A 27,745-nucleotide genomic window follows, 5' to 3' on the forward strand; every position below is an offset into this window, starting at 1 on the left:
GCGAGCGCCGCGCGCCCGCGCGCACACCGGAGACAGAGCTTTACTATCTCGCTCCCGCTCGCGCCTCCCTCCTCGCCGGGCATTCAAACAGCTTTCCGACATCACCAGCCAAGGATTTTTCCCCCTCTCCTTAGTCGCCGTCCGTCCGTCAGTACCTGCGGGGGGGGAGGAGGAGGAGGAGGAGGGAGAAAAGCGGAAAGACGAAAAAGCATGAGCTTGAGCCCTCCGAGCCGACCACGAACACTCCTGTAATAAACCCACCGCCCCTACCAATCTGCCGTAGCCGCCGCCGCCGCCGCCGCCGCCGCCGGGCACTTCTCCTCTCAGCGCTTTCTTTGCTTCTTGGCTCACTGGTTTGTCGGGGGGCAGATTTGGGGAAAACGAATCTTCGCTCGTAAGCCACTTACATTTCGGGGAGTTCCGCGGAGTCTCCCTTCCCAGGGGGCTGCTGCTGCCTTTCAGCCCCTCTCGGCTCGGAGGTGGGTTTCTGTTGGATACCGCACAAGGCTCTGGGCTCCTGGTGGCATTTTTTCCCTCCCCCCCCCACCTTGATTTTTTCCCACCATCTTTTGCTTCTCCTATGTGTGCATTTTTAAAAATAACTCCTGATTTTTGAAGCTGAGCCGGGGAAAATGGGCAACGGTGATTGGGACCGAAGGGGAGTCTCTCCGTCACTGTTGCTGGGACGCGTGCCTGTGCTGGTGTCTTAGAGCAAGAGCCTCCCTGAGCTTTCGGAGTGGAAGGTAAGCGAGGGGTCCAGGGGTCACCTTCCCTCCACCCGGGGTTGCCACCGAGGAGCTGTGGGCTTGACGTTTGGAAGGGAGCGCAGGGAACAGGGAAGCTGTTGCTGGCGGATGGGGAGGCTGCGAGCAAATCCAACTGTCTGCATTTACTTAAACGCCGCAGTTGAAAAGTTACAGAAGTCTGGTTTTCCAGAGACGTGCTGGGACGCAAGGAATAAGCAGAGAGTTCTAGAAAACCTGGTAGTTGTGTGTGATTGGGGTAATTTTATGGGGGGGGGACGATGTTAGGTTAAAAGGAAGTTAATATAAGAGGAGGCAGTGGCTTTTCTATTGGGGGAGAAAATCAGTGGAGTGATGGCGCCGTCTATGTTCGACTAAACTAAAGTGTCACCCAGAAAATCAGTTTTGAGAATAGCTAAACTCAATGATGGTGTGTTTCTGAGCAAGACACAAATACATAAATAAATAAATAGAACACCCTTGACACCTTGATGGCCAGCCCTTGGACTCCTTCCCACCTCGCTGCTTTCTCTAAGAGGGGAAAACAGTTGTTTGAACTGGCCCTGCAGTCCGAAGGGGGGAGGGTTAACGATTCCTTATTTTATTATTTAAGAACAAAACAAGACTCTGTACAGCGAGACTGATTAGGAAGAAAGAGCGTTATATTCAGGGTCCTCCTGGGCAAGCGTGGAAGTGAAATCCGAGCTGTTTGCTCTCTGGGGTCGTAGAGCACAGCATTGCAGACACGCACTGTCACATACAGGGAAGCAAAAGTACGGATTTCGTTAGGGAAAGAAATACGACCTCCTTTTGAGTTCCTGCTTATAAAACGAAGCCCCCTTTCATGGATGGAATTCCTAATTTAGACACTTACTGTCACACTGGCTCTCAACGCCTACACTTCATCCTGTAGAGCACTGCGCAGACCTGCATTGCCTGCAAAGTACTACAGCAAAGAAAAAAAAAAAAAGAGGAAATTATTTCCAGAATTTTTTTTTACAACTTTCCCTGTTTTTTAACCTTTAAGCACTTACTGGCTTTATTTTGTCAAGAAGAAAATGCCTTCTTCACTGAGCTGTATGTTCGACACAGAGAACAGTGTTTTGGTAGTCCCAGCAGTTCTGGTGTTAATATAAACTGATGCTATATAGAGATTTAGAGTTGGGGCTGTTTTTGCCTGTATCTAAACATAGAGTTTGGATTATAATCTGGAAAATGCAGGCTGCCTTCAGGGTCTTGGGTCAGTGGATTTGGCGTGCATGCGTTGGTGTGTGTTATGCAATGGGAAGGAAGAGGGTTGTATCCTGTGGTACAGAGAGAACCCAGGCAAAGGCATGAAAACTGTTAACTATCTGTGTGTCTGTATGTCTGTCTCTGCTTACAGAACAGTGGAAGAGACTGCAGCCTAAAGACTTAACATTAACTTGGCATCACTTTTATCAGCTCAGAGGCTAACCAAAAAAAAAGCACTGTCATTTATTCTAAGAAATAACTTCTTAAAGGTTAAAGCTGAAAAATATTCAAGTTATTTTTGGATAACAACTTACAGAGGTAAATATAACCAAGGACTCCTTTGTTATACAAGGCCAGGGGAAAATAATAAAAAAATAAGAAAGGCAACGGAAAAAAAAAAAAAAGAAAAGGAAATAGGAGATCTGGAGTTGTCGGAAAGGGAGCAATTCAATCATTGAAATCTCCTAGAAAAGAAAATGCTAATGTCTTTCATCTACCCTGTGTAAAGCTTGAATTACAGTCCATAACTCTAGATACAACAGCCTTGATTTAGAAAAAAATTAAAAGACTGAGGCCAGCTCAATTACTGCGGTTCTGGGATTTTTCACTGACATCGCCTTTGGATACAGATACTAATACAGTGATCTACTTTATGCATCCCAAGAGGGCATGTCACATTGAAATGATTTTCTTAAATCCTAGTTCTCAGTGTTGACGTTGAGCCACACGTCTTCCTTATATATTTACCCATCTATGCCCTTTCTCAGATGATGGTTTTCAAATTCTGTTAACCCACGTGAAAGCTCCTGTTTTTGCACAGGAATTTCTCATCAGTTCACATAGTGGCCCCTGCAAAGGCAAGTCGGGGCATTTGGGAGATGATGTTCCATCTGTAACAAATTATCATTTGTGGTTTTGAAATTGTTGCAATAACTAATCATGATTACTTTTCACATTGAAGAGAAAAGGAATAACGTGATGACAGCTGTTCCCAGATTATCAGATTAGATTTCCTGTGATGATGTTTACTGCAGGCAGAGGACCGAGGGAGAGAGAATGTTGTAAGACTGATTAAAAATATTTCAACAATTTACATTTAAGTTGTGATATTTAAATACAACATTTTATGTGTCTTCATCCGATAGCGTGATCATGAACATGGAGGAAATCCTGGTAGATAAGTTAGGACATTCCTATTAATAATCTATTAAATGTTATTTTTAAATTTTGCTTTGAGAATTTGACCATTGTGGATGGCCACGTGAGGGCGCTGTTGACACAGCAACAGATAATTTCCCAGTGTTACAAAATAAGAATTACCTGCCCTTCTTTTAAAAAGGATTTTTACTGAAATCTTGAAAACAGCTGGCTGTAATACTGAAAGGAGTTTATTTTTTTTCAATGCGTGTAGACTCCTACTTGCATTTTACTTTCATTACCATTTTTACAGGCCAAATGACATAGGATGAAGGCTGTTCGTAACCTGCTGATTTATATATTTTCCACCTATCTTCTGGTTATGTTTGGATTTAATGCTGCCCAAGACTTCTGGTGTTCAACTCTGGTGAAGGGAGTCATTTATGGATCGTATTCTGTAAGTGAAATGTTTCCCAAAAACTTTACAAATTGCACTTGGACGCTGGAAAATCCAGATCCAACCAAATATAGCATTTACCTGAAATTTTCCAAAAAGGACCTTAGCTGCTCTAACTTTTCCCTCCTGGCTTATCAGTTTGATCATTTTTCCCATGAAAAAATAAAGGATCTCTTAAGAAAGAATCATTCTATAATGCAACTCTGCGATTCCAAGAATGCTTTCGTTTTTCTACAATATGATAAAAATTTTATTCAGATACGTCGGGTATTTCCAACTGATTTCCCAGGATTACAGAAAAAAGGGGAAGACGATCAGAAATCTTTTTTTGAGTTTTTGGTATTGAACAAGGTGAGCCCAAGCCAGTTTGGGTGCCATGTATTATGCACTTGGCTGGAGAGCTGCTTAAAATCAGAAAATGGGAGAACAGAATCATGTGGGATCATGTATACAAAGTGCACCTGCCCTCAGCATTTGGGAGAGTGGGGGATCGACGACCAGTCACTGGTTTTGTTAAATAACGTGGTGTTGCCCTTGAATGAGCAGACGGAAGGCTGCCTGACCCAGGAGCTGCAAACCACCCAAGTCTGCAATCTCACCAGGGAGGCCAAGCGACCACCCAAAGAAGGTAAGTGCCCAAAGGCGAGGGGCCTGTGAGGGTGGGGGCTGAGGGAGGACACTTGGAAGATGGGGTTAAGACATGCCCTTTCAACACACAGCCTAATGATTGCTCCTTTACTCCGTCATCGTTGGACTCATTTGATTTGTGATTGTGACTGGTAAAAGTCTCTTCAGATTGTTTTAGATTTCAGGATTCTAGAGATGAGACTTTGAGAACAGGATAGCTCAGCAGTATACCCTGGAAGTACAGGTGGAATGTTCAGGAGAAAAGAGATGCAGAAAGATGGAGTCAGCTGAAGCCAGAGGTTGGTTAGGAGGGAAAGAGGTGTTCTGTGCAGGCTGCAGCCCCTGGGGAGAATGCCCCCCCTCTACATGCACATATTCGAACTGTGAAATGGAATTGTAGACTTCCCCCTTCTCCAGCCCAGTAAAAAGTCCCCTTCCCCTCTTCTCTTTTATGCTACCTTTGCGCCCTGCCCTCCCACTCTCCACCCTTTTCCAGATTTGAACTTGGGGCAACATGATTAAAAGGTGCTGCTAACTCAGCATGCGTGTCGGGCACAAGCCAGTGCCTGACCCATGAAGACTGGGGAGCTTCCCTGTTTCTGCAGGCCGGGAATTTTGTTTGAGGTGCTTGACTCAGAAATCCCACGTGCTTTTTCTTACATGGGTCAAGAGAAAACCCACTAGAAGTTCAAACTCTTCATTTCTTCTGGTAGTGAAGACACCTGTGGGCTGGCGGGGGTGGGGGGCGGGGAAGGGGAAGGGGTTCTGTGGGGGAGGAGAGGCAGTGAAATTAAGACCCTAGCTACCTTCTGCAAGTGAATGTTTGTCCTTATCATTTTGAGCCCTGGTTGATGTACATGAAGAGAGATGGAATGTCTCAGAATCTCAGAGATAAGCTGGGTGGCTCCCTCCTCCCCCCCTAAAAAAAATCACACACACATAAAAAGCAGTGCAAGAGAAATGCAGAGAGACAAGAAAGTGCAGGAGAGATTGTAGCTTTCACCCTGTCCCCAGTCGGGGAGCTACTGAAAGATTTGAGATTGTGGATTATGTTTAATAATGCAAGAAAGGATAACATATTAGGAGAAAATGACTTTCCTATTTGGAAGGTTAATGGATGTGTTCCATTTCTTTGAGGACAGAGCTGATACAAATTCGTTCTTCCTCCCCAGCCCTGCAGCCAGAGAGTGTGTTGATTTCTTATGCAGGAAATGTTTTCTGATTGCCACAAAGATCCCTGTCTGAGGAAAGGGACAGCCAAGCTCCAGTCCCTCTTTCCTTCCCTCCCCCAACAGAAGTTGTCTTTGTGACCAATATAAAATTGACACGTTGTTGGAGAATTTTCTTTGAGTGTAGCCAAGGCTTTGTAAGGGAGGCGAGGGATGGAGAAGAGACTAGCTAGCTTAATGCTTTTTCTCTGCTGGCTGCAATTTAAGAGATGGGAATTATGGAAGAGCAATGGCACAAGGGGAAAAGCCCTGTTAGGGAAAAAAAAATGCAGACTAATGGCAATGAGAGAGGGGTGAGAACCTTTAAGATTTCTACAGGTCAGTGTTTCACTAACAGCTGTGAGGAAGGAAGAAAACAAAGTGGTTTTAAATTACAGGAGTTCTTTTCTGCAGCATAAAATCCCAGAGAAGCCCTTGCCACTGCAGGGAGGGTATTTAACACCATTTAAAACTCATCAGTGTCCTCTAGAATGGGAAGCCACAGTAAACACAAAAAAGGGATGTTACAAGCCGGCTGATCAAACAGTTAACATCAGAAACTAGTTTTTGTTTCTTTGGTTTATTTGTTGTCTGAATAAAATTGAGAAAATCTGTTTATTCAATGGTTACAATTCTGCCATCAGATTTCTCCTGATGGCCATGGAGAGGGAATTCAGTTTCATAGCCCGTTTATATAAAAGGTAGCAAGTGACAAAAACCAAGTGGCTGTGTGTACAGGAAGCATGATTTTCACAGACTTTGTTAATCGTGATCATGAGATGTTGGGGTAAGAGGATGCTGGGATTTGTAGAGACTGTGCGAGCTGACTGCTGTTTGTAAATGAATAAAAGCGATTTCAGACATAAGGTGTAGAAACCACGTGAGAGAATGTATGTTTCTTGTCTCTACTTCCCTGGCAAGATGAGAATGCAATATTTCCCCAGACAAATTAATGATTACAATTATCATGAGGTTAATAGAGCTGGACAAAGAAAAGTTTGTATGATAGAAGGACAACATGTGCTCGACCAGTAAAATTGCACGGCCCATATTGTCTGTATTCTGAATTGTGCACTTTCACTGCTTAGGTTCTCCCAGTCAGAGAGTTAAGGATAAATAATTCCTGATGACATAGTGGTAGCAGGTGCATTTGTAAGTAATTCTCAGAAAATGCACGCAGCACTCCTTACCTCATTCCAGGAATCCCGTTTTGGCTGGGCTGCATTGTAGGAAAGAAATGTGAAGATCTTCTTAATTTAGTCACATTCATGCAAAGTATATTACATCTTAAATATTTGATAGGGATGACATATCAACTAATATGAAAGAATTCTTTAATACCATTTCAAATCAACTACCACATAATGATATTCTTAGGGCTTCAGGTTAATAATTCCATGTCATTCTGCTACCCAGATCTAATTCTATTCTGATGTGTCAGTTTACATAATACAATGTAGTTTCAGCTTTTCAAGTGAGATTTAGAAGACTCTACTTATATTTTATCTTATGTGATGATTTCTGTTTTCTATGGTAAGCCGTCGAAGGAATAAATACAAGGACACTGTCCACAGTCTTTGGCTTTCGTTTTATTCACTGTGGTGGTGAGTCAGAAGGCCTTCTTTCTGTAGAGGGGAGGACTCTGGAGTAGAAATAGTTTCCACGTGTATTACATCATAGAAGTGGCACGAATTTGACAAAAGAGTCTTCAAAGTTAGTCCACGCAATTGTAGATTGTTGTGTGATACTGAGGATGATGGCAAAGATGTAACAAATGTTGAATATTGTGAATGTGTCCCTGGGAAACAAAATCGCATTTAGTTAGTGTGGAGGAACCAGACTGTCAGGACTGTTTATACAACATTAATTCCTGGAATATTCTTCAATAATACATTGACATCCTGAAAATTTCATAGCCAGAAAACAGCAAGAAGAAAACTTTTACTGTTTTTAATGCCATTAACAATTATGTCATCTTGAATATGTAAGTGAATTATCATTAAGTAATTTATTATCTTCTAGGTAATTTACTTGATTGATACTGCAAGTGTTATATTTTAGTACATTTAAGAATTTTCTTATTTAAGATCATTTTGGCATGGGTAGCGTGTGATTATGTGAGATTGTGAGAGCCAAGTAAATCAACAAAATCAAAAAAAATAACATCTTATTTCAGCCCCCCCCCCCTTTTCTTTAAGCCTGTCAACAGATAATGGATCTAAATGTGTTTTTAAAGGAAACTCAAATAACTTTGCTATTTGCCAGGTTTTCAGATACAATCTGGGGAAAGACTGGCATTTATTCACCGAGTCATCTTTAGTCCCCCTGAGGTCTTTACTCGGCTTTATAGAATTCCTTTTACTGAACAGAATTCTGGACTATATTGCTAAGATATAAAATGCGGCATCAGATTTTATTTCTTGCCATTTCACTGAAAATAGATAATTAAAACAGTGTGGGCCGAAAAATTTCCACACCAGGATCTCTAAATCCTGAATCACGTAATAAGCCTTAATGGAATCTTTGTTTCCCACCAACATCAATGGCTCTAATTATGTGAAAGGAAATTGGGATCCCTGTATAGATTCCAGGAAATCTGAACACACACACTCATTTGTCTTTCCACTCTGCCTAATCCTTGGTATTCTACCACCCCAGGAAAGTCTCCTTATGTGCTTGGGTAAACTTTCACCAAAGTCTTTGTGTAGTTGCAGTTTAGGCACATATTTGCAATCTAGAGAAATTGGTGTCTCTATCGATATAATCGTCCTCATTTTTCCCTACTTTGCTCTGTTTCCCTCCTGTTGTTTTTTGGACTGTCTTGCCTTCCACGTGTGTCTTTCTGATCCTTTGATCTGACCTCGTTTGTGAATGACGGCCATGATTCCATACAGTTCACCAGAAAGTGGAGTTATTGAATCTGTTGTTCCTGGAAAAAACAGAGCATGATGGTTGGTGTGCTCTGCCCCTTAGCTGGATCCCATAGCCTTTCGCACGCCCATCATCTATTCATCTGTCCTAAGCACTTATGATATTGCGGTTGGATTTTCTCCATTTATAGTTCCATCTCACTCCACCAGACGTTGAGTTCTTCAAGTTAAAAAGGAAAAAAAAAAAAACTGGGTTTTTCCATCGTCTAGCACAGTCTAAACAGGGTTTTGATAAATATAGGTTGTAATGAATGTTTAAATAAACAAAGATATCTCCATAGGAAAGACAGCAGTAAATTGATGACCACTGAAAGCACAAAAATATATCACTTTGGGAAAGAGCAACCACCTTTACTTCCTTTTTAGGAGAAGATGGCTACCATTTCTATCACTTCCAATTTCTATAACACATTATTGATATTAATTCCTGATTTCCAAGGTGTGTTTAATAACGGTTAAAAAAAAGAAGAATGGAATTATTGACCAATAGGATTGATTTTATGTGTATTTATCTTAAAATATCAATGATAAATATGACATGCTGTGTGTGGCCATCTAAGAAAAAAATGTAAGAAAATTTACCAATTTCTGTTTGTTTACCTGTCTGCATTTCTTTCTCTACCTTACTCTCTCTGACCCTAACATTAAGTGTATAGCAATGACATTACTCAAATCATCATTTCCACAGTTTGAAGACAAACTTTCCCAGAAAGCAGACAAGTGAAGAGCATTTTGTATGTCTCCTTAGTGCTTTGGTTACTCACGTGTGATTATGATCTACACATATATTAGTGATGGAATTAAAATTGTTGACCTGGTCAAGGAAAATGCCATACTTAACTCCTTTTGTCATCATAGAATTTTGCTAGACCATTTAGGAAGTGGCTCATATACCCAGCACTTAAAAGAAAACACTATTATGTTATAACATTTTCAGTAGGCAATACATGAAGCATATTAGGCAGTACATGAAAATTTAAGTGAGGTTTTTGGGCACATGGAATTCAGACTTGCACATGTGCCATTTTTGACAGTTGTAGTTAAAGGGACTGCAAGTTAGTTTTTAGATCAGGGTAGCAATTTTACTTAACTAAGAATCCAGCTTCGTGTATATTTTTATTTACTTTATTTCATAATAGAAGCAATTTTGTTAAATTGATTTTTTTCCAGATTGCTGCATTTTTATAAAACATAGTTCTCTTTATATAATCAGTCTGGATTTTGGGTCAGAACTCAGTGTTACTTAAAGAATAAGCTTTTCTCTCTTTTTTTTTGAATATTTTATTTCTTTAAAATTTTTTTAATTTCAGGGTAATGTGAGGGTACAACCAGGTCACAATTTTTGAATTCGTTAGGTAGAATCCCTCTTGTAGTTATATCCTGCACCCACAAAGTGTGCTATACACTCCTCCATTGTGCTCATTGGTGCACCCCAAACCCCAACTCATTCTCCCTTCCCTCATTCCCCCTCCCCCAAACTTGAATTAAAATGAGGTTTTCTCGTATGTGGGTAGGAATTAGATCATCTGCTGGCTTCATATTAGTACTGAATACACTGGATACGTGTTTTTCCATTATTGTGTTACTTTACTGAGAAGAATGTGTTTCAAATCCATCCATGTTAATACAAAAGATGTTAAGTCACCATCTTTTTTATGACTGAATAGTATTCCATGTTATACATATACCACACCTTGTTAATCCATTCCTGAGCTGACGGGCATTTAGATTGTTTCCACATCTTAGCAGTTATAAACTGAGCTGTGATAAACAATCTAGTACACATGTCTTTATGATAAAATGATTTTTTTCTTCTAGGTAGATGCCTAGTGGTGGCATTGTGGGGGTGAAATGGGAGATCTAATTTGAGTTCTTTGAGGATTTTCCATACTTCTTTCCAAAGAGGCTATATTAGTTTGCAGTTCCACCAGTAGCGTAAAAGTGTTCTCCTCTCTCTGTATCTGCACCAGCATCTGCAACTTTGGGACTTCATAACATGGGCTAATCTTACTGGAGTTAGGTGATGTCTCAGGATGATTTTGATTTGCATTTCTGTGATGATTAAGGACAATGAGCATTTCTTCATATATTTGTTAGCTATTTGTCTGTCATCCTCAGAAAAGGTTCTATTCATGTCTCTTGCCCAGTGATAGATAGGAATGTTTATTCTCTTTTTAGTTGATTAATTTGAGTTCTCTGTAGATGCTAATTATCAAACCTTTTTTAAATTTGTAACATGTGAATATCTTTTCACATTCTGAGGGTTGTCTATTTGCTTTGATTGTTGTGTCCTTAGTTGTGCAGAAGCTTTTCAGTATACCAACATCATACTTTGAACAACTGGAAAAAAGTAGTTCTCTTTTTGTATGTGGAACCAGAAAAAACCTTGTATAGCCAGGCAATGTTTAGTGATAAAAACAAAGGGAGAGGCATCACTCTACCAGACTTTAGGCTATATTACAAGTCTACTATGATCAAAACAGCATGGTATTGTCACAAAAATAGAGATATAGACATATGGAACTGAATAAGAAACCAAGAGATGAAAGGAAGAAGAGATGACTCTCTTACAGCCGTGTGATCTCTGATAGACCAAACAAAAGCATACACTGGAGGAAAGAATCCCTATTCAATAAATGGTGCTGGGAGAACTGGATGACCACATATAAAAGACCGAAATTGGATCCACACCTTTCACCATTTACAAAAATTGATTCAAATTGGATAAAAGATTTAAATCTAAGACATGAAATGATAAAAATCGTAGAGAAAAATGAGGGGAAATACTCCCTGAGGATATTGGCCTGGGGAAAGATTTTACCAAGAAAACTTTCATGGCAATTGAAACAACAACAAAAATAAAAGGGACTTTTCTTATTTTTTAAGGAAAGGATGTGCTGGGTTTTATGATCATGCACAAGAGAGAACTACATTTTAATCTGCTCTTCCATATTATATCTAGAATTAAACATCACCCAGTGACAGTCTTCCTCTCAGATTAGTTTAGAATGCTTACTTCTCTGGGAATATAGGAAATGACATCATGTAAGAAAAAAACGAATACAATTAATGACTCAGAATATTTTAGTTCCCATCAGACTTGTGGAAATTTCTTCCAGATACAGTTAACCAATAAGAAATCAGAGAGCTGTTAAATTTTTCTGCATGTGTCCCTTCATTGAAATGAAAAGAATGATTTGGTGTAAGACAGCTACTTCCTAAGATGACTCAGCCACTTGGCAGCACCTGTGAGAAGTGACTAAGCTTGACTCATTAATAAAATGGGTGTATGGGCTTGGTGCCTGTGGCTCAAGTGGCTAAGGTGCCAGCCACATACACCTAAGGTGGCGGGTTCGAATCCAGCCTGGACCCACCAAACAATGATGATGGCTGCAACCAAAAAATAGCCAGGCATTGTGGCGGGCGCCTGTGGTCCCAGCTACTTGGGAGGCTGAGGCAAGAGACTTGCTTGGCCCAGGAGTTGGAGGTTGCTGTGAGCTGTGAAGCCACCGCATTCTACCCAGGGGGATAGCTTGAGGCTCTGTCTCGAAAAATAAAATAAAATAAAATGGGCATACTACCTACCATGATGGATTGTTATGTTAAATGAGATAGAACAGGTAAAACACTCAGCACACTGCTCAAGTTATAGTAGACCCTGGAAAAATTACACTGCCTTATTTTTGCCCTTAAGTCCCTTCTTTTAATCTTTGGTGGACCAAAGCAATTCCTGATTAAAGCTCATTTTTTTCATATGAGATTCAGACCTTCCTATATGCTTATAAAATTGTGTCCAGGAATGTTTAAAATTATAATTTTTATACTTTAAACACAGTCAAATAACCCAGACATGATGAATGTCCAGGTTAGAAAAAGTTAACGTTAAAAATGAAAAACTAAATTTACACAGTGCTCAGACATTTGTTGTTGGCTTTGGGAGATTTGAGGGTGGGGGGTGAGGGAAAAATTTAATAAATCTTCCATATATAGGACTGAAATCTATTTTATTTATTTTTTAACATGTTTTTGTTTTGGTCTGGGGCATGGGAAAGCAAAGAGAAGAAGTGGCTTGAGTAACCATATGATGCACATGGCAGTTAGTGGGTCTGCAAAGTTTAGGGAGCTGTTTCAACTTTGCTTTAATTGTACGTGTGTGTGTACGTGTGTGTGTTGTGGGAAGAAGAGCAATGGTACCATTGGCTTAAAAACATCCTTTCATTGGTGTATTCATTTTTATAAAAGCATTTGTTTTAGTGACTGGGAGTCTACTAAGTACTTTTCCCTGATGTTTTGTGCACTGAATCCTTTCTTAATGAGTATAAACCTGATTACCAGAGAAGAGAATTTGTTTTGGACATTTTAAGAAGGATTTCCATTTCTATGTAACTATGGATGAAAATATGAATTAAATGAAGCAAAATTGAAAAAGAATGTTATTAGTGAAGCTGTTTGACGCAGAAGGTAGTAGTGGCTTCTCAATAGGAGAATTCATGATGCATACACTTAGCATGGAATTCTTTTATAACCTATGCATTATAGGTGAAATTAATTTTGACCAGGGCCTTTTCCCCTAAGTATGAAACTGCTGATAGTATTTCTTTGTGAAATAGGATTTTATTTGTCTATATTCTTTATAGTTATAACATATTGATTGTTCTAAATTTTCTACATTTCTTTTATATAACCTCATTACATGGTAGTTAGTGTATCTAGTTGATTTGCCAATCTTTTCCATTGTATTATTTTACACTAATATAAAATAATTTTTTTTTTTTGGAACCTCTTGCTCTGTTCCCGGGGATGGAGTGTGGTGGTGTGATCATAACTTACTGTGTCCTCATACTTCTGGGTTCAAGCCATTCTTCTGCCTCAGCCTCCCAAGTAGCTGGGACTACAGGTGCATACCACTGTGCCCAGCTAATTTTTCTATTTTTTTGTACAAGTGGGGTTTTGCTCTTACTCAAGCTGTTCTCAAACTCCTGACCTTCAGTGATCCTCCTACCTCAACCTCCCAGAGTGCTAAGATTACAGGTGTGAGTCACCATGCCCAGTCTTAAAATATTCTTTTGAGATCAATACAGTTTTTAAAATTTTGTTTTTATTTTTATTCTTTGGCTGACTGCTATAAACCATGGGAAATATATAATGAATAGTGATGCAGTGTCAATTAACCACTTGAACTGGTTTGAGAATTTAGAGCATTTAACAAAGGATCATTAAGCCTCCTGAATGTGTCTATTTTTGTATTAAATAATAAAAAGTAGCATCTCAACACCTTTGTGTTGATGGAGGCATAACTAATAATACATCAAATAGGTCAAATTATTGGTGTGTGAGTCATCCCAGGCCTGGAAAGCTGCCCTTTGGATGTCATTGCTGATAGGCAGAAAAGCTATTTAAGTTAAATAGTCTCCAACTGTTTTATTCTTTGCTGCATTATGCAAAATAAAGTTTATCTATTGAGATCTATTTTGAAAAGAAATGATCTGGAAATATTAGCTTATATTAAATCATTTGGAATAAAGTGTGACTTTGCTAGGATTTCTTTCCCTGAATTGTGATCACTTATTATAGACCAACAAGTCCACTAAATCCTCCCAAAAGCTTATGTATTTATGTATTGAAAAAACCTCATTTTGCTAGTAATTATTTGAAGATGTAGATATTTTCCTAAAGTAAAATTGCAAATTGCCATCAGTGACTCTCCATAAAATGCTAACTTCTATATGTTCTGTTGTGTTTTAACTATCTTCCAGATATTTTTCTCATTTGCAGAGAGTGATCCAGATATGTGGTTGTTAAAGGTTAATAATATAGTCCTAGTTTAACCAGAAAACGCAGTAAAATTACATAGTAAACCCTTGAGTTTGCAGCTGATTACCTCACAGTGAGTTGAGTGAATGAGTCTTGTCTTAAATTCAATGTTTTCTGATGTACATTTCCCTATAACTGACCCTGCCACATATTCATTATGCCTGGAACATGTCATAAAATACGAAGGTAAAATGGTTACTGTTTGGTTTCTACCATATTAAATGAAATAAATTACTGGCTAAACTGATTAGGGATACTATATCCTCAAATTATTTTTTCTAGATAACAAATTTCTTTGGGATTGAGAGTTGTTTTGGAAAATAGAACAAATGTGGGTATGGGAAAAACATTGACCTTGATGGAACCAGATTACAAAATGTATAATGTAACTTAAATGCACTTAGACATGGTAGAAAGCATTATGAAAATTGTGGAGTCAACCCGAGAAGTCTATTTAGGTGAATTTACTTTTTAACAATAGATATGTTAAGGTGATAGAAATGTCACAGAAACATTTGCTTTCCTGGGTAATTCATTCGGGGTAACACCACAGCATTCATGTTATGACGTTTCCACTGTATTTCTCCACTTAAAATAAGATGCTTTTAAAAATTATAATAAAATTTAAAAAAATTATACGTTTCTAGACCGAAACAGTAATAACTTCTTCTGTAATGAAGCACAGTTTTATTTTATGTAGTTATTTTTGAGACAGAAGCTCAAGCTATCACCTTGGGTAGAGTGCTGTGACGTCACAGCTCACAGCAACCTCAAACTCTTGGGTTTAAACGATTCTCTTGCCTCAGCCTCCAAGTAGCTGGGACTATAGACTCTTGCCACAACGCCTGGCTATTTTTTGGTTGCAGCTGTCATTGTTGTTTGGCAGGCCCAGGCTGGATTTGAACCCGCCAGCTCTGGTGTATGCGGCTGGCGCTCTAGCCACTGAGCTATAGGCACTGAGCCATGAAGCACAGTTTTAAAGAAAATTTTTATAGATCTCCCCTAGAAAATAAAGAAGTAAAGCTTTTAATAATCAGTTCATGCATTAAAAAAATAATAAAACATAACATTCAGGAAATGCTTTCTAGTTTACAAAGCTCTTTTGTAGATACTTTTTTTTTCTGACACAGAGTCTCAAGCTGTCACCTTGGGTAGAGTGCTGTGGTGTCATAGCTCACAGCAACCTCAAATTCTTGGGCTGAAAAAATTTTCTTGCCTCAACCCTTCCAAGTAGCTGGGACTACAGGCACCCGCCACAAAACCCAGCTACTACTTTTTTTTTTTTTTTTGCGGATGTTGTTGTAGTTGTCATTGTTTTTTAGCAGGCCCAGGCCGGGTTAGAACCTGCCAGCCTTGGTGTATGTGGCCGATGCTCTACCCACTGAGCACAGGCGCTGCCCTGTACATACCGTTTTGTGTGGGCAGTAACTGTGTTGGACACATACTGTTTGCTTCATTGACATGTCTTGTTTATGCACAATAGTCTAAAAACTATTAATTTCAAATAAAATGATAAGAAAGTTCAAATAAAAAGACAAACAATTTCATAGCTATTGGTTTGCTCAGTCCTCTCTGTTTCTAGATCCCTTAAATCTGGGACACAAATTCTCAGACTTATAAGGTACTTTCAGCATTATCTAGGCCAGATCTTCTCTGATCAGTGGGACATGAATTTGCAAATATATAATAAGAATATTATCTAAGCTGAACCTAACTCTTTTTGGAATTTATATTCAGTAAAATCTCTATAACCCAAGAGAGACATAGTCATTTAGGACAGCACTTTTTGATCTAATCATTAAAAACAAACAAACACAAATCTTGTATCTAGGGAGGACAATAGTTAGAATATATTTGCCACACTGTATGATGCCGACTAGTGTCTGCAAATTCATTAGATTTTTGTTCTATTTGGCATATATTTTTTTTAAACAAAGGTAATATAGGTCTCAAAAAAAACCTATTGATTTTAGGTCTAAACTTATTGAGTTTAAAGAGCGTGTATTTCAAGTTCATAGTCTGTCTAGAGCTACTAAGATTGTCTATTTGTATTTTTACTTTTTTATCATTTTCTGGGAAAATCTGTGTTGTGGAGAAATAACATCTTCTTTTTTTTTTTTTGTTTACCTTACGGCACATTGAGAAGTACCACTGAGGGTGAGATAAGAGCAAGGTCAGCTGTCTCTTCCTCTGGGCCCCTTCCTTTGGCATTGCTGGAGGTTGGCTGCTGGTCTACCTTGAAGGTTACAGCTTCTGTGAGGAGCCTTTCCTCTTTGCAACTCTGGGAACCACTCCTCTCTTTAATCCCTGAGAAACCTAAGGTGGTGAAGGCTTCCTGCCGTTCCTGGCCCTGGGAACTGAACTCTTCCCTTGGTTTCTCCAAGCACTGTCCTTACCTGACTTCCTTCCTGAGTTACCTAATCGAGGATATCATCTGTTTCTCCTTGGACCTAACACAGGAGTGTGCGGTTGTGGTAATGAGGTGATTTCTGACTGCGTCTGACATTGATTCAACATCATCTGTCAAATTTCAGTTCTTCCATTTAATGGGCTAAAGGTCTACTTATCATTAGCCCTTTTGCATATTGACTATCAAGCATCCCAGGTGAACAGAGAAATTAACTTAAAGAAGTTATGAAAATTTAGGTACCAATATGTGTTGATATTAATATCTGCTTGGAGGTTAGGTCCTCAGAGTGTTTGTCCATTTTTACCTGTTGGTTTGTTGATTGTCTGGTCTATTTTTAATTACATTGAAGGAGGTATGTAGGAAGATTAAGGAGGAGTCATATCTTGATGTGCTTGTGTTGCTGGTAATATTGATTTTATGAGTTTGAAGCTAGTACTCAATTATTAATTATTAGTAGATTGAAAATATTATTAGGGATAGGGAACAGAGCCTAGACAAAGGGAGACAGTTATGGGGACTTTGATTCGGGCTGATTTTCCTGGCACTGAGCACAAAGTGCAAGCTGCTGTCATTTTAACATTTCTACAGCCTGATGTGTTATATACTCCCCCTCCCTGCAGCTGCGGTGCAGCAGGGGCTGGAGGCCTTGAAGCTGCTTTCTGCCAGGGCAGGGCTGTGTGCTCCGAGGGGGTGGTTTTTGGAAGTTAAGAATGTAAATTCTTTAAAATTTGCCCAAATCAGGAAGACTTGCCCCAGACCAGATAAGGAGAAGAAGGATCTCCTTCCTTCTGTCACTTTGATGGGGCCAAAGGAGTCTATCTGTTTGGACACAGGGCTGTCAGAGTATTAAAACATCACAGCTGTGGTGTGTGACTGTGGGTCAGCTAGGATTGGGTCCTTGGGTCGGCCTCCGATTGGCTACCTAATCCTTTGTTTACATTAAGACCAGTATACTTTGAAGCAGTAAAAAGTAGTAAGTAAATCCTTGCAATTAACATAATCAGCTGTAGAGTTTAGTTAGTCGGAAGGAGAGCAGCAGGAACCTTGGTGAGGCTGCCTTGCTTTCATGAGATTTGTGACTGTAACACTGCTCTTAAAACTATCTCTTTGTGTATTATTTCTCTATATTAATATTCTATAACTCCTACTAATAATTTTCTTTGGTCTCCTCACACCATCAGGCCACTAAGAATTAAACCCACTGTGTGTCGTGGCTGGTTCGCGACATTAGGTAATACATATACATTCTCATATATATATATAATTTTAAATATAATTTTTTTCAGTGTTTATGTAACACTGGAATATTCATACTGCCCTGGACATTTAAAGAGATTTGAGGGAGTTGACAGGCAAAAACAAAAAGCTTCAAAACATAAAAATTCCTGACAGATTTTGTTCTAATTTTATATCATGGAAAGATTGAATGAAAAGGGAATTGGAGTTGCTATCCAATTTTTATTTAGCCTGTTGATGTTGATTTCTCACTATCTTTCTCAAAGCAAAGCCAAAACAAAACATGAACACATACATGTTTTATTTCTTCTTTGTTTTATTCCAAGAAGGAATTCAGGCCTCTATGTTTTCCTGTACAGCTCCATAAAGAAAATTACTGCTTTTTGCTTTTTCTCTTTGTTTATCCATTTGCTGCCTTTTCACATCAAGAAAAGAACCCGAGGGGAAAAGAAGTAACTGCAAAAAACCCCGAACAAACCCCAAAACAGAACACAGAAAGAAAAGCAAGCCGGACTTTTCTTGAAGCAGAGTTTTATGAGTTTTTGAGTAGGTAACACATAACAAATATGTAATGTATAGCCGATGGTTTGGGAAATAGTTCTTCATATGTTTAATACGCATAATCATGTAATGTGGAAAAGAGGATGCCTTGGGAAGACAAAAATATTTTTGCTTTATATAATCTTTATGAATAAAGATGGCAAACTTTCAAAGACAGCCTCTGCACCGTCAACTGAGGAATTTTAGTATATTTTGGCTTCTAAGAGAGGTCAGCTTCCTTTACAGATACGTCAGCATGTGGTCAGCTCCTTTTTGGCTGGACTTAGTATTTGTAACATAAAGGGTAGACGGTGTGTATTATTTTAAGTGCTGCCTGAGAAATTAGCCAATGACAATGGCCTTTTTATTTTTCAGTAAGCTTTACTTTCAAATATGATGAAGTAAATAGCCATGGAGCACCCTAACTCCATCCAGACCGAACAGAACATTTGAATACTTCCCCTTGTACCGTATTAAAAACCCACTCTCTTAAAAATGTCTGCCTTCATCCTGTTAAGTGGTTTCCCCTGGACGTTCTGATGACCATATTTTGGTGGAAGTAAAAGCCATAAATGAGTTCTGGGCATGATAAATATTACAAGTGCTTGCCTCTGGCTTCTGTTTCCTGAAACCACAGAAACCACAAAAATGAAGCATGGGAGGTTGGAGTCAGAGTAGACAGAAGTTGATCCACTTGGTAGTAAGAACTGAGTTAGGCAAAAGACACAAGTAAATAGTAAGATATGAATATACACAACTCATTTTCCCCTTAGCTGTGGAATCCTTTTTTCTAACAAGAGCCAGTATCTAACAGATCTTTTAAAACAGCGCTGCTTTGGTTGAAGCAGGGTTCTAGGCACTCTGACTAATAAATAGTCTCTCCTTTCTTTTTATCTTGGTACCAGGGGCAACTCTGCTTGAAAGAACAGTGCAGGATTATAAATCTTAGAGTTTCTATATGAAGCCACATGTGAAAAAAATAAATGTTATAAACTTCCTTCTTCTGAGAAACAAAAGTTTTCAGTGCTCACTGGTAATGTGTAAAGATGGTCATTTTGTTTCCACTATGTTTTGTTCCAAACAAAATTTGTAATTTGCCCAGGATCTTATGGCCCTTGTATCTGTGCCTCATTTTTCTCCTTACCATGCACTTCCCCATCCAATCCAATAAACAAGTTTGCCTGAGTTTAACTCCCATTCCCTCACGTAAGCCCTCAGCTCCCCCTGGAGCACCGCTGATGTATCCTGGGGAGTGTGCCATGAGCATTCTCTGTCTGTCACTCCTGTTACCAGGTCAGTCCTCCCATCTCACAGGCATTTGCAATGTCCTACCAGGCCTGAGTGTCTCTCCTTTTATTTGGCAGATACCTTAGTGTCACAAGCTGTGCTTTGTTTAGGCCAGTGGTGAGACTCCCCACTTCTCCAGCCTGTGTCGCACTTGTCAAATAAAAGACCTACACAGGAGTTGGCAATTATGAACTGGGCTGCAATAAACATTCTGGTGCAAATATCTTTGTTCTAAAGTGATTTTTGGTCTTCTGGGTATATATGACCCATGAATAGATTAACAAATTGTGGTATATGTATGCCAAATATTATGCAGCCTTAAAAAAGATGGAGATTTTACCTCTTTCATGTTTACATGGGTGGAGCTGGAACATATTCTTCTTAGTCAACTATCTCAAGAATGGAAGAAAAAGTATCCAGTGTGCTTAGTTATGAAACCAATATATAATCACCCACACTTTCATATGAAAGATAAAACACAACTATAGTCCAGGATGAAAGAGTGAAGAGGAGGGGGGAGGGAAAGAGAGTAGGTGGAGGTAGGAAGGGTAATTGGTGGGACCTCACCCATGGTATATATTGCAAGGGTCAAATCTATCAAGAGTAGAGTACAAATGTCTTAATACAATAATTAAGTGAGGTGAAGACTATGTTATCCTGTTTGATGTAAGCATTCTAAATTTTATATAAAATCAGTACATTGTACCACATAAATGCATTAATGTACACAGTTATGATTTAATACAAAATTTTAAAAAGTAAAAACAAAATTATAAAATTAAAAAAAATAAAATGATGTATGTTGGATCTTTTAAAAAAATTTTAAAAAAAGGACCTGCACATGACCTACCTCTTGTGCTTGTGATGTAAACACTTCCTTCAGAATCTGTCTGGAGCCCTTGTCCCGAGGCTCTGTGTGGGACACCAGGGTAGACACTGTATCCTCCATCTTTCTCTCCAGGCATCTGTATTCTGAACCTCTTCCATCCTACAAAGACCTTCTGCAAATTAACTTATCACAGGCATATATTTTGTTCACACGCTACTTTTACCTATATGAATATAAATGTTTGTTTAGAATTTTTTAAAGCTTTAATGTTAATTGATAGATATTCAGAAGCTCTAATTTTAAATCTTTGTAAATAAATGCCTTTGGGTGATATTCATTTTGACCCTCTTCTTTGTTGTTAATCCTCAAATAGTTCCATTACAGACTATCAAGTTTCTTGAAATAAATTAAAATTGTTAGAGCAATGAAAAGCACTTTGTTTTGATTGTTCACACCTAATGGATATCCATGACTGAATACATCTTATTAAAACAATGACAAAAATTTTATTAGCGTGGACATTCCACAGATACAAGTGAATAAGTGAGGTATCACTAACTAGCCCTTTACTAAATAGTTCTAGACTTCTGCCATCCTGGTTTTGTTCCTGGTGTGATAATGGTTCTGTGGGGTCATGTGACTGGGGCCAGCCAATAAGTTGTAGGCAAAAGCTACAGGGAACACTATTCAGCTGAGACATTTCATCACAAGAGTCAAACCGTGAAGGTCTGTTGATTTCTGGCAGGGATACCTCTCCCTAAAGAGAAGGGCCTCCTCTGCCAGCTAAGTACTGAGTGGCTAAAGGGACAGCCATCCCTACTCTAAGCCCTTGTCTGTCTGTGATGGCTGCAAATGTGAGCATAGAACAACATTTCTTTTTTTGAGACACTGAGAAATTTAGTCTTTTTTGTTGTTGTTATTGTAGCCTAAGCTAGCCTATTCCAACCTATATAATGTCTGGTTGAGGGGGACTGGGAGTTATTATAGTATTTATGCTAAAACAATGATGATGTACATTGGTGACGTGCTCTGCCGTGTAACTGTAATTATGTGATGGCTGTAAGTAAATGATATTTTAGGGGGAAAATCCACCAACATGTCCCACGTTGTACTCTGAAGTAGCTGCTCTTGAACTCGGTGCTAGTCACACTTTGGATTTTATTTTAGGTATTATTTCTCAAAGCAATCTTGGTTTAGCCTAGATGAAAGTAATTGACACTAAAATCACTATAATCATTCTATATTTTTATTAACCAGTTCTTTCACTTACCATTGCCCTCAGTCTTTGCTTCCTGCCCACCTTCCTTCCTTTTTACCTCTTTTTCTTTCTTCTTTTCTTCCTTTCCTTTCTCTCCTAGCCCCTTCCTCTCACTCTCCCTTTTTTCAGCCTTCTCTTTTTTACATCTTATATATCTATATTTAAGATCTATCTATCTATCTATCTATCTGTCCATCTTTATCTGTTACACAGGCTGGAATTTTTTTTTTTTTTTTTTTTTTGGCTGGAGCTGGGTTTGAACCCTCCACCTCCAGCATATGGAGCCAACGCCCTACTCCTTTGAGCCACAGGCGCCACCCAACACAGGCTGGAATTTTAAATGCTGGTCTAGGCGGCGGAGCCTGTGGCTCAGTGAGTAGGGTGACGGCCCCACATACCGAGGGTGGTGGGTTCAAACTCAGCCCTGGCCAAACTGCAACAAAAAATAGCTGGGGCTTGTGGCAGGCACCTGTAGTCCCAGCTACTCGGGAGGCTGAGGCAAGAGAATAGCCTGAGCCCAAGAACAGGAGGTTGCTGTGAACTGTGATACCACAGCACTCTACCGAGGGTGACAAAGTGATGCTCTGTCTCTAAAAAATAAATAAATGCTAGTCTGTAGATTAACCATTCTAATGATCTGTACAAAACATTTTATTAATATCCATGTAGGTGTTTTGTGTAAGCAAATATTTCCTTGGTAGTTCACGGGAAGCTTGTAATCACTTAGTAAGCACTGCTTCATTAATCTTAACAATTTTCTTGTGAGGTTAATTAGATAGCAATAATTAACCTCCCCTTTGAGTAGGTGGGCTTTGTGATGTCGAGAAGTATTCTTATCTCCCCTGAGAGGTGGGAGGAAAAACCCAGAGTGCTGTAAACTGTACACAAGGCTCTGTGAGGCATTTAGCGGGGAGGGAACAGTCCTTCCCACTGTTGGTGGTGAGCTGGCAAGCTTTGCTCCATGGACCTGTGCCTTTCATTTATTTCCTTGGCTTTGTTATTATTCTCAAGGACTTTGGATTATGATGTGTTCATTAATTATAAGAGAACACTCCTGGATGCTAAGAAGAGTGTACAGGCCATTGAGCAACTGAGAAATTAAAACAAAATAGAGAACACTTTTTGCTTTTTTTTCTTTTGTGTGAAGAAAAGACAGGAGTGGAGTGTGTTGCTAGGTCAGGTCCAACATGTGACACACACATCCTCATCCATACAAACCCATGGATATGTGACAGTAAATAGTCACAGATACCATGTGCAGATGTCATTTGAAAAGATAAATATTTTAATAGTTGGACAATTCATTTCCTATTAACCTGCATTTGCTCACTAAATATTTACTAAATATACATTTGATTGGAGTAACTTATGAGAAGAGCATAGGAATGACAAAGAATGTACATATTGGGCGGTGCCTGTGGCTCAAAGGAGTAGGGCGCCGGCCCCATATTACAAAGGTGGTGGGTTCAAACCCGACCCTGGCCAAAAACTGCAAAAAAAAAAAAAGAGAAAGAAAAACAAGAATGAACATACCATTTGCAGTGAAAGCTTTAAACTTCAAGTTGATCTGTTTGAAAATTCACTTCCAGTCACTGAACTAAATGCATTCAGAACAGGATTCTGTGGGTCTTCTTGTATATCAGAAATTGAAGTTTCACTTAGGATTTAAGAATAGTTCATTTGCCAAGTAGGTTTCTTAAAATTGAAAACAGGTGTCAGTTTCAAAAGAGAACGATTTTACACTTCTGAAGAAGTCACATGTCTCATGTCATAACAAATTAACAGTCTCAAATTCTCTTGAATAATTGATTGTTCCTTTGAAAATTTGTTCCATACTAGATTCTATTAATATATACCTCATAGTTATAAACTCATTCCAGAATTTTAGATCTTCTTTATGGAAAGGAATTTTAATGCAAAACAAAGATTGCTACAAGAAACATGTTACGTGGTTAAGAGACTTCCTGGGTGTAAACCCTGGTTTCTGGCTTTGTAGGCTTGAGACTATTGTGCACCTCTCTAAATCTCATAATTTTGGTTTTGTTTTGTTTTGTTTTGTTTTCTGTCAAGAAGTGATGATTTTAGTGAGGTAATTGGAAGACTGAATGAGGTAATACTTGGAAAATACTTAGCAAAATACATGGACTGTGTAGTAAAGGCTCAGTAAATGTTAACTTTCACTAATTGGATCATCCCGGAACCCTTTATTACATTATATTTCGCTACTACAACAAATAAAATTTTGATTCCTAATAAAAAGTAATCAATTTGTGTAATTGACCTTGGAGAAATTAAAATGCCTTCTGGATTGTTCAGTCTGCAGAAATGTTTCTTTAGTTTTTTGCTCATGTTCGTGAGAACAGTCTAAGATGACATTTCTGTTCCCCTTTATCCCTCATCTGAAAAATGAACCACATTTTTTACAACATCACTGTTTTTTTTCCTCTTAAAATGCATTATTCCATAATATTCAGAGACTATTTGACAAATGGTGATTTTTAACCACGACGGTCTCCTGAAGACAGAAGTAGACTGTAACCAAGGAGCTGCAGTTGCATTTTGGCCGCCTAAGTAACTTCAGCTTCTGGGCATTTTCCTATAAATAGGTATGTGCCATGGGCCTCATCCTTTGTCAGTAACATCAATTTAAATTGATTTACATTTTATTGGCTAAATAAACTTAAACTCTGTATTCTAATTTTTTCCTCAAGATTGGTACGCCTGTTAAAATGAAGCCAACTGTAGTTTGATGTTTGACTGCCATGAATCACTTTTTTCTTCTTGAGCAGAGTCAACTTCCCTTGAAAAGTACCCTGCCTGCTGTCTCCTTTTTAACATTTATTTTTAGGCTTAATGTAGTAAAATGCCAATAAAATATAACCTATATTCTATTTTTCGAAAGATCATGCCTTTTTACTTTCAGTTTTATGAAACTTGTACTTTTAGACAATACGAACAAGAGAATTAGAAATGTGGTATTAGAGTTTTAACATTCTGTAGTCCTTGGTATTTGGAAGAGCACTTGGATTAGAAGACTGAACAACTGCCTTATGCTATTTTGCCTGGGAGACTTCTGGCAAGTCACATCTTTTAGAGCAGTGTTTTTCAACCTTTATATATATATATCTCACAGCAGACTTGAACCTATAGACTCACAGCACACTTGAACCTCTAGACGTCAGTGGCACCCCATGTTGATCAAACAGAGTATAAAAAAGGATATACTGTGCTTTGAAGTTCTTTTGGAAATAATTTAAAAATCTTTGTGGCTCACAAGTTGAAAATCACTGTCTTAGAGCTTTAGTTCAGATATAAAGTTAAAAAATGATGGTACTTCACAGGATGTGTGACAAGGACTATGTATAATATTCCTCAAAGCCATTTAGCAAATGAGAAACAACATCCAAAAATATTATTGTTATTAGTATTGTCATTTTTGCCAGCATAGTTACAAAATTTATCGCAGGGATTAGTTTAGTTCATTGGCATATCTGTGTGTGAAATAACGGTCCTGCTGATGGTGGTAAATTTCACATGCTGTTGGATGGATTGCTGAGATGGATATTTTAAAGAAAGGCTTTGATATTCTGTTGTTAGGAGGACATTTATTTAGTTCTTTTCCTCTTCTGTACAGAGGAAGCAGTGGCAGATTGGGCTTCATATTCAAACATTTCAGACTTTGACTCCCAGCCCTACCTTCCGCTGGCTTTGTGAGATTTGGATTTTCTGTATCTGTACAATAGAGATCATACCCATGCCATTTTTAAAAAATTATAGTCTGTACAAAGAAATTAATGCATGGATAATGACGAAGTGGTCACTTCTTATAATTTATGGATTTTTTTTATAATAAGTAATCTAAAACCTCTGTTTTAGGCTGCCTGCAGTCAATGAGGTATAATGACCTCAGTCTTAGTCAGCTCCAGCTTTACTCATCCGTAGAAGATTAGAAATATAATGAATCCCTTCTAAATACGCATCCAGCCTTACATCAGTCACACAACCCGCTTGAAAGTAAACACATCCCTTTCTTTCTTTTTGTTTCCTGGGAAGAGTTAGCATTAAACAATGAGGACCCATGGATGATTATCACAAAAATTTGTCCTAAGGGTCAGGAAAAAACTGTCTGAAATAAATTGTAATTTTACAGAACTATTTACTTTCTCTAGGGGGAAAACATTGCATATAAATAAGCATGAGTCTCTGTGCCATGTTAAGTAAATAAAAATTAAATATATTAATCTTTAACAAATGCAAGTTAAGTAAGTTTGTATCAGTGTAAATTTTGAAACAGACTAAGCTATTTCAGAAAGTAGAGAGCCTTGTAATTTTGTGACGTGTTTATGAATCAGTCCTGACAGACCGCAGATCAGTCTGTCCCAGTCCGCAGGTGACAGGTGGGGACACTTAAGAAGCAAATGTGAACTAGCAGCCGGCCATACTGTTGTAGGACCACTCCTAAATTTGATAGATAAAGGAAGACACCTGCCTGTTCCTTCTACTTAAAATATTCCACTTTGGAAGGTTTTTGGCAAACATTAGAGTTGGTAAACATCTTAAAAAACTTAATTTTTAGCTTTTCAACAAGTGCAGAACATTAACAGGTAAGCCTGTATTGAGTTTTTTTTTATACAGACCTTACATAATTTAGGTAATATCACCCTAACATATTTATTTTGTCTAGTTTTAGCTTGCTGTAACTGTCATGATGTAACTATTAATCCTAATAACTAATAACTAACCTAATAACTTTTCTATTAATCTGGGCTCTGGGGGGAATGTCTAATTTAGTTATCTGTTGATAAGAATTTATTGCCTACAGTAGATATTTTGGGGAGGAATCCAAATGGAACAAACAGATGACTATGCCTATACTTTTTATTTATTTTTGTGGACTTGCTTATTTGTGTATTTTATAATCCCAGTACCAATAAATCCCTCTGTGTATGTCAGATAAAATTATGAATATTGCCTATTTTCATCTTCCTAAGAGCCTCATGATATATCTGTTATTAGTACTTTTATTTTTTATTTTCTGGAAGACTGAGACAAAGAGGGGTTGAGTGGCTTGCCCAGTAGCGCTCTGAGAAGGGGCAGCGTTGAAATCAGGTTCATTCTCTCAATCCTTTTACTCTACTACCATCCTGCAACGATAAGTATGATCTAATATTTTTTCCATAATTCAAAAGGCACTTAACATGTGTAATCCTTTGTAACTGTAGGATGTTCTAAAATAGGATAAGGTTCTATTATAAACTCTCCCAAGTACATTTCCTCAGATATGCTTAGTAGCCTCTATCCAGAAATGCTTCTCATTCTTCGTGTTTCCCAATGTGTAGCCTGCACATACCCTCACTCATCGAGGAGCTTTCTTCTTTAACCAAGCTCATTGTTCAAAGACGGCTTTAATCTCAGCTGTCCTAGGAAACCTCCAAGTGATTAAAATTGAGGTATTGATTTTAACCTGCTCAGAGACATGAACAACTTATGAGATGCTTTTTGTTCATTCATATGGACTTTTTTGATTTTTTTATATTTTAAGTTAATGTGCATATTCATTTAGATATACATTTATTCTCTTTAGAGTATTTTGTTCTAGGAAAAATATGAATGTCTTAGGTGACAGCGGCATAGATGGTAAAGACTTTGCAATTTAATTACCTTGAACTTCACTTAGTACCACATTGACACAAGGAGGTGCTTAGTCTATCCTGTAATTATGATTATTGAAGATCAAAATAAAACTAGAATTACAGTTATCTTTTCTTGTATAAGTGAATAATTTTAAGTTGGTAAGATGTCATTTCTATTAGACAAAAATAGTTTATAGTTAGAATAAGCATTTCTAATACCAGAAGATAAAGGATATATATAAAAAGAAAGAGAGGTGAAAAGTTCATTCCCTACTTCAGAGAGTATTTAATTTTTGTCTTTCTTTAAAATAATTTTCATAATTTCCTTTGTGATGCTAAACTTTTATTTGTCTTAGAACTGAAAATGAATATGGTCCCATTAGGAAAAGGAATAAATAATGAT

At 38.2% G+C, this 27,745-nt stretch overlaps 1 protein-coding gene across 2 annotated transcripts in view; it reads left to right on the top strand.

Annotated features, from left to right (window-relative positions):
- The first annotated feature begins 489 nt into the window (after positions 1–489).
- ADGRB3 (adhesion G protein-coupled receptor B3) overlaps positions 490–27,745 on the top strand; it is a 734,763-nt gene continuing 707,507 nt past the window's right edge. The window contains exons 1-3 of one of the 2 annotated variants that reach the window (XM_003789674.1): positions 490–743; positions 2,128–2,294; positions 3,427–4,198. In XM_003789674.1, coding sequence (XP_003789722.1) covers positions 3,442–4,198 — 757 coding nt within the window. In that variant the 5' untranslated portion in view covers positions 490–743; positions 2,128–2,294; positions 3,427–3,441. The remainder of the gene's footprint in view (positions 744–2,127; positions 2,295–3,426; positions 4,199–27,745) is intronic. The other variant, XM_003789673.2, reaches the window with a different exon arrangement.

Source organism: Otolemur garnettii, unplaced genomic scaffold (genome assembly GCF_000181295.1).
Source record: "Otolemur garnettii isolate 467f Iridium unplaced genomic scaffold, OtoGar3 scaffold00035, whole genome shotgun sequence".
Lineage (NCBI taxonomy): Eukaryota > Metazoa > Chordata > Mammalia > Primates > Galagidae > Otolemur > Otolemur garnettii.